This window comes from Pseudonaja textilis, chromosome 2 (genome assembly GCF_049901715.1).
Source record: "Pseudonaja textilis isolate UNSWEBS1 chromosome 2, rPseTex1.2, whole genome shotgun sequence".
NCBI lineage: Eukaryota > Metazoa > Chordata > Lepidosauria > Squamata > Elapidae > Pseudonaja > Pseudonaja textilis.
The window spans coordinates 199232722-199245140 of NC_141991.1; the positions used below are offsets into that span (position 1 = coordinate 199232722).

At 36.5% G+C, this 12419-nt stretch overlaps 1 protein-coding gene and 1 long non-coding RNA gene across 2 annotated transcripts in view; one reads left to right on the plus strand and one right to left on the minus strand.

Annotated features, from left to right (window-relative positions):
* Positions 1-2316: 2316 nt before the first annotated feature.
* LOC148127314 (protein FAM240B-like) lies at positions 2317-12079 on the minus strand. The gene is made up of 3 exons (XM_087926839.1): positions 11885-12079; positions 8865-9016; positions 2317-3039 (listed from the first exon to the last, which is right to left on the minus strand). Exons 2-3 carry the CDS (start codon positions 9011-9013, stop codon positions 2910-2912), a joined length of 279 nt encoding a protein of 92 aa, XP_087782965.1. The 5' UTR covers positions 9014-9016; positions 11885-12079; the 3' UTR covers positions 2317-2909.
* LOC148127315 (uncharacterized) overlaps positions 10138-12419 on the plus strand; it is a 58302-nt gene continuing 56020 nt past the window's right edge. Inside the window, exons 1-2 of the long non-coding RNA XR_015742208.1 lie at positions 10138-10335; positions 12076-12221. This is a non-coding gene — a long non-coding RNA (uncharacterized LOC148127315). The remainder of the gene's footprint in view (positions 10336-12075; positions 12222-12419) is intronic.

The following is a 12419-nucleotide window of genomic DNA, read 5'->3' on the forward strand; positions in this document are numbered from 1 at the left end:
AGGGTTTCATAAGTAAGTTGGATTGGTTAAACTTCAGACTGGAAAAAGGTTTTCTGTATAATTTTCCTTGAATGCTTTGATAAATTAATAGATGTCTTTGATAAGTTGTAATTTTCCTGTTTCTTTATAAAGGTATTCTTGACGTTAATTGTCTTGTGTTCCACAATAAGTCAAAGCATGTTATTTTTCTATATAGCCTGTGCGTTCCAAGTAAACTCTCCAGACAATTCAGAACTCCAAGACAAAGTCCATCAAAGTAAGAATTTTTTTAGAGAAGTCATGTTGGCACATCTGGGGAAAACCCAAAACTGAATTCCCGCATTCCCCCCCCCACTCACACACTAAAACTCATACCCTGCCTGCTCCATTTAGTGACTCCCAGGTCAAATTGGCCAATCAACCTCTGGTCTCAGCTGCTGCCAAATTTCAGTCATTCCCCACCAGGTGCCAGCAGCTTGTCCTTGATCTCTGATGAAAGAATGTTTTTTATGGCTATACTTCCTTCGCTACTTTACTTTCCCCACAGCTTGCCCATCCTGCGCTGTGGCAGTCCGGACTCTATCTCAGGATGGATCGATGGCTGACCCTGTGTTGTTGTTGTTGTTTTAAATAATCCTGCTTTTATTTTGTCTTCTTTTTTAAAAAAATATCCAAATGTATATGCCTGATACCCTGGTTCTTTTTCTTTCACTTTGTTTGTTATCATTAACTTAAGAAACATCTTGTCGCTATGTTTACTAGGTCTGTGGAATAGGAGATTCTGGCTTTGAGGGAGGAATTGTTGAGTTTTAGTTGCCCAATAGTCTGAATACAGAATGGATCTTAAGCTACGTCGCACTCTACTTTGGTGCTGTCATGCCCTTGTTAGTGTCTGACTCTGAGGGAGAGGAGGAACAGATGACAGGGAATGGAGGTATGGCTCCAGAGGTTGTGGAGGAGGCTGGGGAATGGCAGAGGCCAGCTGGGCTGTCAGAGGAAGAGCCAGGCCCATCCCCTCTGCATCCTAGGACACGCAGGGAGGAACAGAGAAGGAAACAACTTGGCTTACAAGAGAGGAAGCAGCCATGATCCTCCTCATTGGTTGCAGCTGGGGAGACTAGTATATAAGAGAGACGATTATGACACAGCGTTGTCAGAAGCAAAGCGTGTTTTATTTTGGACTGAACTTATCTTGGTTGGTGTCCTTCCAACAGACTGTGCCTTGTTATCTCCTTGAATTTGGTAATCCTGGTCCGTTGTGGAAATTTCATCATTGTAGTTTGTTTGGTTTTTTATTTCAACTCTATCTGCTCATTAAGTTTGGACTGTATTTCTTTCTTTTGAAGACTATTTTTGAGTAAGTTTTATCTCCAACTGAGAATTATTGAACAGTGGAGCCAAGTTGGAGGCATTAAAGGACATTTATTTATGTTTTTGATTTTGTTATGTTTGTGTTACACTCCGGGTCATCACAGGTGCATTTGGACAAGAGGCTCACCACAATATGTGTTTAAACATATACTAAAAGCCTTTTCTCACTTGTATTTACCGATAGCACAAATATGTCCAAGCAACCTTTTTTTTCCTGCTGTTTCCTGAGGATATGGTCTCCATTTGATCTATAGTTCCTAAGTTGTCCTTAACTGTGTTAGTGTTACATTAGTGCTTTCCCCTTCCCTGGCACAGATTTGATCACCCATACAATCTGTTCAGTTCACCAACCATCAATGCCACAGTCAGATGACTCAGGGAGATGGCGAGACTAGCCTCTATTGGTCACATAAGGCTTTCTTAAACACTTTCAAATGTAATCAATTACAGCTAAAGAAAGATTTTTTGAGCAGCAGGATAAGAGAAATCTAGTTGGTGAGTCAGTGTGGATTAATTGTTTTCTGGATTAAAAGGAATAAAATGAGGGTTTCAAAGATTTAAACATTTTGGGCAAAGCACTTAACAAGAATTGGATGTGGGGTGCCATTTAAGACAAAAATATTAAAGGTTCAAGAAGACAAAATAGGAAAAAAAAGGAAGAGTGCCATTTAGTCTTTCTGTTGCAACTGTAATATTTTTAATTTTGGATTACAGTATTATATTGGCAACCACCAGAAAGTGGCAAAAATAGCACAGGGGAGGAGAGAATCACTAGTGTAACCTGCAGTAAGGCTAGTAAGGCTACAAGCCCCTAAAAATTTATGTGAGCCTGCAGGAAGCCTAACAAGAGCATCATTGATTTTGTTCAATAGCATAGATAGGGTTGCACTGAAAATGATGGTTTTTTTAAAAAATTAATGAATGTGATGCTACATCTATAATACCATCCTGACAAACAAAAATACAAAGAGTCGAGTCACTTTTATTGTTCATTTACAGAATGGGGAATCTTAGTGTTTTAAATTCCAATTGGGCAAAATTAATACATCTTTCAACACATTTTTTCTAGTGACATATATTTAAGACCTAGTATTGAATTCAACTTGGGGGGGAAATAAATTGTGGGACAAGTTTTATTACTTCTAATGTATCCCTGTGAGAAGACTTTGTTTTTCTAAAACTAATGTTGTTTCAGCCTCAAGAATTCCAAAGTGTTTGACAACATTCCAAGATACACAAGTAACTACACTATATTAGCCAAAGTTAACCACTACATTCATTGATAATTGGCACAATAAAGACCAGTTTTCCCCATTTAAAGACTATATTGCTATCACCTGTCAAATATAAGTAGCTAAGACTGCAGATGGAAATTAATGATACATATAAATGATCAATATTCAACTAAGAATGAGTGTTTCCCCCCCCCCCTTTTTTTTGGTATTGGTTCATAAAAATTAGCAAAAAGTACCCATGTTGTGTCTTTTAATAGCTTATTTTTAACTCAGGTGTCACTTTAATTTCTGTTCACATTCATAATGAAACATCAAGGATCAAAATCAAGTCTGGTCAGCAGTTTGGCTAAAATTTTCAATTGGAGACAGGTTATTCTGCACTTTGCCATTTTCACTGTTCTTCTGAAGCACCCTAATTTGATTTTCCAGCCTTAGAGTCCATTCATGTCGGAGCCTGGGAAGAAAGAACATACCGTGAATCTTTATCTAAATGCTTTTGAAGTCTAGGTCTTTTGTATAATGCTATTGGCGTCCCTTTTCTTTCATCACCATTACACTTGTTATGTGTTAATTTAGCCTAGGTATCTCTCTGGCCTTCTGACTTGGGCTAGATAGAGAATACTAATAGTATAACTCATCATCAGAATGAAGCTTGGTGACATTGCTAGATTCCAGAGGAGTCAAACAACTGGGAAAATGCTGTCATTAGAGATACAATGCTGTTTCTCCTTTAGATATCCTCTGGATGAAGCATCAGCTCAGGGCTATCTCATAGGAAAAATAACATAGTACATGTATTGGAAATGACATCAAGGAAACTTGGGGAATCAAACTCTTTATAGCACACCATCAGCAGAACAAAACAAAAAAAAGAAAATAATATAAATTAAATACATTCATTGAGTCAAGAAGGCATTATTTTTTAAATCAAAGTATTGATATGGCAGGTTCCCATGTACCTGCTTTGGCTAATAATGTAATGTGTGTATAGAAAAGGTTTTAGTAAAAGGAAAAATGTTCCTCATTATAAACATTCATGTTTTTGGAATTGCCCATTAGCTACTGCTTCCCAGTGTGTTAGGAGAGGACTAATCTAGTTGGAAGCATTCCACATGATGTGATGGGGAGATCAGAACCTAATCCTTGGAATCTGGCTGTGCATCTGATATTTTCTCTCTGTGTGGAAATCGATTGGCACTATATTGTGGCAAAACATGCCATTTGGCAAGGTATCCAATATTTTTTCAATAGTAATGAGCATTTACTTATGACCATGGTGGCGCAGTGGTTAGAATACAATAGTGCAGACTAAATCACTGCTCACTCCAGGAGTTTGATTCTGAATGGCTCAAGGTTGACTCAGCCTTCCATCTTTCTGAAGTCGGCAAAATGATGACCCAGATTGTTGGGGGCAATATGCTGACTCTGTAAACTGTTTACACAGGTCTATAAAAGCACTATCAAGCATAATACAAGTCTAAGTGCTATTGCTATTTATGTGTTTGATCTTGTGATGAGAAAAGGAACCATAGCTGAAACTAATGTATATAACAGTAAGGATGAAGCTGTTTATGTCAGATCAGTTTTCCACCAAACTCTGGACAAAAAGTAAACAATATTTTAGGCCTAGGATAAAGACTCCACAGGAAACCTTTGGAATCATTCTCCTTTCATTCACTGAAGTAAAATTATATTGAGAGGAGAGTACACAAAAGCCTCTGTTGCTATTGTCCCTCTTAAGGAAAGATAAGAGGTAAGCAGTATGATAAGCACTTGCTTTGTCATTAAGCAGGTTCCAAACTCTACTTGGCTAAGAACAAGATCTGCTTTTAATTAAAAGAAATAAAACAAATAACCCAGGGGTGGGATTCTATCTGGTCAGTCCAGTTCTATAGAACCGGTTGTTATGATTCTGTCCAGTTCAGAGAACTGGCAAATCACGTCACTGGCTGGCCCTGCCCCACCCACTCATTCCTTACGTCGCATGCGTGCCATAAAACTTGCCTGCCTATTTTTCCTTTTATTTTTCCCGACTATCAACTGTTCTGCTGTGCCAGGAGATTTAGATTAGCTAGAAAGCAGGAAATCATTGGATTCCTTGATTTCTAGCTAATCTAAAAGCAGAGTTGAACCTTCCTTAGGACTGAAGCTTCTATTTTTCAGTGCAGACTCAGGTAGCAGATTGCAGAATCGTACATCTCTAAGTGAATCTGTGATTCTGTGAGCAACTCAATCTGCCTGCGTTGCCTGATTTTGGGTAAAAGTTGCTCTTTTTTAATAAAATAATTAGTATTTACATAAATATTTATAATATTTACATACAAGCCATGCCCAGTCAGTCAAATGACCACCAACCCATGCCCACCCAGTCACATGACCACCAAGCCACGCCCACAAATTAGGCCACACCCACAGAACCGGTTGTTAAGAAATTTGAATCCCACCCCTGAAATAACCCAACCCAAAACAGCAACAGGAGCCTGACATATTTCAAAGCAAAGAATCTAACATCAAATGCATTTACAAGAGTTTCTGGATTCCACATGCACCAAAGCTATTTTTAGAAACAAAATTGTAGATGGGTTTACAGTTAGGAATGTTTAAAACTCAGATTTGGAGATAGAAGGTTCAGTTTCCCCCAAGACCAGGCTGAAGAAAACCCTCCAAATTGGAAGCGGTACAAGAGGTCCCAAGATGGTCTGGCCTTGAAAGAAGTCTGTTTTATCTAGAACATCGTGTCTGGAACAACTGAAATCACTTCTGATTCAGGGGATTTACTTCTGGAATCTACTGAATTGGGCCCAGAATTTTGAGGGATATGAATTTTGCACAACCCTGATTGCAGCTTGGTGATTTGTTTGAAAGTGCGGTTGGTTGCTTAGGAAAAACACTAACATAAAAAGAAGAAAATATCCTGTTAAATTATAGGAAATAACGGAAAACAGCCTCATCATTTCATTTTGTGGTAAATCAGTGTTTTATGATTGCTCGTACCCAACATGGCAGCTGTTTTGTGAAGAACAAGACTCCCTTGAGGACTTTTTGTGAGGGAATTGATGATATGTTCTCTTAATTCCAATCATGCTTACTAGACTGGGATGGTTGTGTGTCCCTGCTGCAAAGTTTTAGTAGGTCTCTGTGATTTGAACATAAAGTTCTGCTGTGGGATTATCAGTGTCTTTGGCTGAACATATAAGTTTCCTTGAAACTGGGAGTTCAGTTAGCACACAGGCAGATTAAACCCACTTCAGACTCTTATGTACTTTGTGCAAAAGTCTTCAGAGGTTATCTTGTTCAGACCCCAATCTTCTAACCCTTAAATATGTTGGATGAACTTCTGGCAGAAGGATATAATAATTGCTCAGTATAGCTATTTGTTCTCTGATTCATTTAATGTCTCAGAACATACAGTATAACCTTTGATCCACCCTGTAGCAAATGTGGTATTCTCAAATACCAGTCTAATCAGTTAGCCTTTTTTAAATTCAAACCACACTCTTGCATTCTCCCTTCTCAAATATTCTTTATTAATTATACAATCCCAGGAGACACTAAGAGATATACTTTCATTTAGACTGTTGGTTGTTTATTCATTTAGAGGGGCGGCAAGCACTTGGCGGCTCCTGAGGGGAGGGGCGTGGGAGATTGCACCCTCCCCTTGCAGCAAGGGAACACCCAGGAAGGGCTGCCGTGATCTCCTGTACGCTACCCTCCCCACGCGCATCAGTCCATCTGCCGCTGGTATCACCTCTGTTGCAGACACAAGTGCACTGCAGACCACCAACATATTCTCACGGACCACCAGTGGTCCACAGACTACTGGTTGGCGACCTCTGCTCTAGAAGTTCCCTAACTGCCTGTTTTGAAAAACCTCAGGATGAGGAATTTGTTCACAATGTCTTCTTTTTGGGTTTAACCGAAACAGACACCAAGGGAGGGATGAATAAAAGACAAATATTCTCACACATTTCTTAGTCACCGTATAGCTAAGGCAACTGGAAGAGATTGTAGGAGAAGTTCAGCAAAATGCTCTCTTTTGTGGGTGGAAGGAAGAAAACTATTTTCCTCAGGTGAAAAAAATGGTTGAAAAAAATAGAGAAGAAATGTTTGGCAAAGGATACTAAAAGAAACTGAAAATAAAGCTTCTATCAGAGAAGCAACTACTAAGAATTAGTAAATTTCCCATTCAGTTTGATAATCTGATATTCTCTATAGGTCCTGTTCATTAAGATGTGTCATCTTTCCAAACCCAGAAAACTTGCTTTTGCTTTTGGGCTGCCTGGAACATTATTGCTCCTGAAATTAGATTGGCACTAAGCCTACTGATTTTTCCAAAAGTTTGAAGATCTGGATGTGTGTTGCCAGGTATAATAGTTAGATTCTTAGTAGTGGTCAGTGGGATTATTGGTTTGTAGTTAATTTATTTGTTCTTAGTTGCTATTAACATGCATTGGTTTTTGGGTTTTGTATTTGGAATTTAAGGGCTTTTAGCCATTCACAGTTAGCACCCTGACATGGTAGCCATATAAATTGATTGAATTAATAAAACTCTCCCTTCTGTGAACATCTTCTTCCCCTCTCCATTTTTCAGTATCAATATTTATGTGCATTTTTTGCTGAACTGCCCCCAAAATGTGAAAGGCAAAGTACAGAGGAGGAAATGGAGTATTAAAAGAATGTGTGGGATCTTCCAGTGGCTTCCAAGCTTCCTTGCAGCTGTTCCTCAGTAGCACTAAAAAAAAAAAAACTCTTGGTGATTTGTGAAAATAAAATGTGAGTGTGTTAGCAGTTTTGTAACCAGACATTTCCCCATAGTTGTGACCCTAGTTATGTGTTGTAGTGGTGACTGGATTGGAAGAGAATGAAGATGGGTTTTAAACATACAAGAGGAGAACAGCTCCAGGAATAGCACAGTGAATCTCTGGGGAGAAGAGAGAGAGGATGATGCTTGGACTGATTCCAGGAACTAGGAGCTGAAGTGAGCCAAGAGTTCCTGCCAACAGCAAAACAATTTGCGCATGAGTTCTACCATGTCTTGGTGTTATATTCCAAGGAAAATAGCAGCTTTGCTGCCGTTTGTAATAAATAGCAGAATCCAAAATAAGCTTTCTTCCTAAATGCAGACAACAGTATGAAGTCAATCAGATGTGGAACCAGAGTAGTAGGAAAGCAGTGCCATGGAACTGCCCTATGTGTTTCAGACCTGAAGTGTGCATAATTCATTGCAGTAGTGAAGAGTAAACCTATGCATATTTCTTAAGGAATTGACTCCATTTAACTTAGTAGACCTTTTCTCTAAATATACAGGTAATCCTCAACTTACAACCACAGTTGAGTCCAAAGTTTCTGTTGTTAAGTAAAACATTTCTTAAATGAATTTTGCCCCATTTTATGACCTTTCTTGGCACAGTCGTTAACTGAATCACTGCAGTTGTTAAATTAATAACCCAGTTGTTAAGTGAATCTGGCTTCCCCATTGACTTTGCTTGTTGGAAGGTCTCAAAAGATGAACAACAGTCATAAGTATGGACCAGTTCAAGCATCTGAATTTTGATCACATGATCATGGGGCTGCCACAAAAGTCATAAGTGTGAGAATTAGTAATAAGTCACTTTTTTCACTGCCGTTGAAACTTTGAATGGTCACTAAAGGAATTGTTGTGAGGACTACCTGTAGTCCATATCACCATTTTAGTTGATTGGATTGGCAATATATTTGGCATTTCTATTCCATGTCTCAAGTCATCAAGTCTGTGAAATAAAAGTATTTCTTGACCAGTTGAAACAAATCCGCTTGGAATGGACTTGTGGAGGGGGCCTCAAATACATTAATATTTAATGACATTTATATGATTTTATCTGGCTAAGCTTATCTTGGTAATCTGCACATTTTCTTCATGAAATAGAAGTATACGTTTATAAGGACAATGTTATTTTAATTTTGCCAGCTTCCAGATGAACTAAAGCTCATAGAATAAATGGTGGCCTTGCATAAATATGCAAAGCATCATCCATGTGGATAAATGAATCAGGGACTGATTGCTTTGGGGAAAAGACAATATATCAGCAATTCTGTTGTCAGCCTTTGGACTAGCATATCATTTATATAAAGCATCCAAAGATATATTTGTCCAGGCCTCTCCGGAAAGAAATTCTGTCTTGGCCAGTGAATTCAGTTCAGTTGAACATAGACTGATAAAAATATTAGATATATTCAGTTTGAAACTTGTAATGCATCTTTGCTAAGCAAGTTGAATTTAATGCAGATAAAATCACTCACTTATTTAATGCACTTTGGTGCAATCGAGAATCTTCAGTTTCTTTTTGCTTGGTGTATGTTTCAATTATTTCTTCCCAAAATTTCTTCAAGCCTTGAGCATCACAGATTACTATAATGGGATGGTGTTTGGAGCCAGTGTAGCTGTCCATTTTCTGAAAAGGAAATCAAAAGTACAAAAGAGACAGCACTTTTCTTTTTTGACCTCTAAAAGAATAATTCATGTTCTGAGAAAACAACAAGTTTTTACCTTTCCCCCATTATAAAATGGTTTACATAGAAGCTTTTTGTGAAAATAATTTCCTACATTAATTTCTAGTTAGATAAATATTTTAGCTAAAGTTATCTGAGTTGGATTGACAAAAGATACTGTGCTTCAGTTCACACCTTCTTAGTTTTGTTTGCAGAGAAAGTAACCTATATATTGTTCTACAACTACAGTGAGTAATACTGTGGAACAAATAGAAAATGGGCTTTACTACCAGATATTTTGAACATCTCAACATGCAAAAAATATTTTAACATCAGTTTTAATTGATAATGTGGGCTGCATCTACTGGTTTCCCTTCTTACACCTAGGACTGTACATTCTTATTGTTCTTGAAGGGTTTCAGGAAAGCAAGATGACATTCATTATATTTCTCATATAGTTATCAAAGTGCATAAAAAGATTAGTAACTTGTTCATGACAACTTGTGATTTAGTCCCTAAAATATTGTGTAGGGCTTTTTCCTGATTCTTATTTACATTTTACATGACACACTATTATTTCAGATTGTGTCTCTTTGATATTTATGAACACAGCAGAAGTTTTTCCATCCATGAAGAAGAATAACATTATTGCTGCAGTTATAAACAGAATAATGAATAAATTAAAATAGTTTCTTTAAATCTTAATGACTGTTCTAAACTGGGTTCAGTAAAAGGCCATCCAAGGTGAAATATCTGTTAGTTATTAAATAAAATAATATAAGAATAATAATGCAATCATTTTTTAAAACTTCCTTTTCTGTTCTGAATAGTTCAGGGGTTATTTGGATTGCAAGTAGATACTATTGTGCAATAACTACGGGTTGCAAATTCGTGTAACACAGTCTTACTTTCTAACAAGAGTGCTCCTGTGCTTTTCTCTGGGATAATTTATTTTGTTTTCAATCTCCCCAGTTTTGTGTTTTTTTCTCTTCCCAATGACAGTCAACCATCCTAGGCAATTAAGCATGTGCAGACATCAGCACTTCTGTAAAACCAGAGCTTTATTCACACATGTCAATATCTCCCCCTTGTGTCTGCACATCTGCCAACACTAGCCATCTGGTATCACTTGATCTGCAAGATGCTTTCAGATTGAGGGCTTTTAGTTCTATACCACCAGCTGAAGAGTTGCTCAACATTTCTGTCTTTTCTTCCCCCCATAAACATTTTGTTTGAAAAGTAAAAGATGGAAGAAGCATTGAAAAAACGTAGACGGATTCAAGTAGGTATTGACAAAAAATGGGGCATTTTGGACTTTCAAAAATATCTCAGTGGCATCAGTTTTCTCCACAATCATTTGTGGTATTTGGAGGTATATGTTTCTTTCCTTTAATATAGTTTTTGTTTGTGTTGCTTCCATTTTTGTGATGATTGTCCAAAATAATAAAGTGAATCCAGAAACTTAACAGAAAAGAATAAATCCATAATTTTATTTAAAGTCCCAGTTAAAATTCCATTCCCCATGGAAAATACTTAAAGGAATTCAAGTATGGCACTTTATAACTATAACATCTGCATAATATCTTTGGTTTATTACCTTATTTCAGTTTGTCAATACCAGCCAATTCAGTTTGTCAAGCAATCAGTTTAATTTCAGACAGGTAAGCTGTTCCTAAAACAATGGCTGGTTTTTTTTCCCATTCCTTCCTTCCAAATTAATTAGATAAGTGGAAATACAGCAAATATCTTAAAGTATATCTGCATGTCTTATATTTAAAGGTAGCAGTTTATTAAGCATAAACCCACAGTGGGTAAATGAAACAATCTCTAATATGGTAGTTCTTAAACACTGATGAATGGGAAAAACTGCTTTGTCTAAACTGAATTTTCTGATTAAATTTCCTTCATTAACTTTTTGTCCACTTCCCTAAAATGGAAATCAAAGATCTTTGATAACTTGGGAATTAATGTTTTACACATTATATATTTTATATGCGTTTTTAAAGGCGTTTTTTTATTGTGATCTTGTAAGATTCTATTCCGAAGTAAGCCTTACTGAATTCAATATGCATTTACTCCCAGTTCATAACTGCAACTCATAGCTTAATCTCCCTTGGCTTAATTTCCATTTAATTAGTAATATTTGCTACTGAATAAATATGTAGTGTATTATAAAATTGGTAAACTTTTATTAGGACTGATATTCTATCTTCAATATAATCTCTATGTTTCCAGATAAAGCAGGTATTTTGCAAAGAAGTAGAGTTAATGTCCTCATAATTTTTTTCAGGTTTATTTTTACCTCACAAAATATAGGAATATATTCCTACCTCAAGATAGGAAAGTGAGGAGTCTGTAGTTATGAAATTGCATCTCAAATCAATTTTAGCTCATTTATGGGCAATTCACTACAGATTTAATCAGACATATAAATATTACAATCTTGTTTCTAGATTAGATGCAGACAGGAATGAAGCAATTATATGGCAATATTGAGTTATTTATTTATAATGATTTCATTAAAGCTGAACAAATAAGTTCCATATTCTTATTAGTATGCTGAAACTGTTATTTTACCAAACATATTCTATGGAGATATCAAGCATGAGAAGACAAAGTTTAATTTGGTGTTTACTAACAACATATCCAAATAATTCAAACATCAAAATATCTTAAGAAAACCAATATGTTATTAAAAATCCAGAAATATGTAAAACAATATGTACTAGATTGTGTTATTAATTGCATAAAAAGTTTAGCAAGAAGTCAATTACTGTGCTAAACATTGCAGTTTAATATAATAATTATTTTTTTAAAAATTAAATGCTTACTTTAGTAATAGAGAAGCTTCTTCTTTCACCTGGCCTTTTGGAAATAGTTTTGAGATATGCTAGCTTTACCCTTAGGGTCTTCTCTTTTTAAAAACTCAAAGTGGTTTGGGTAGCTTCAAATATCTTTTTCTTCTGTCACTCATTTTTTATTTGGGTTTGATGACATGGCTATTTTTGAATCATTTCAACAGAGGGAAAAGAAATTAATCTCCTTCTATGAGATCTACAACATGAGGTGGGATTGCCAGACAGCAACAAACCATCAGCTCTGAATGCCACATATGATCTATGCTATAATTTTCTGGCAAGAGTCACTGATGTCATCATTTGGCTCAAGGTAAACAGTTATTCTTTGACAAATGTAGCATCTTAGGAACATGTCTCCGTGTGACTAGCAAGAACAGGACACCATCATTTGAACAAATGGAAACCTAAATACTCTATGTTGTATAACGTGGTTTGTTTTAGGACTGGGTTACTTGAATGAGCTGAAAGAGTGATCGCAATAAATCTTCTGAACTAGTCTTTGATAAGA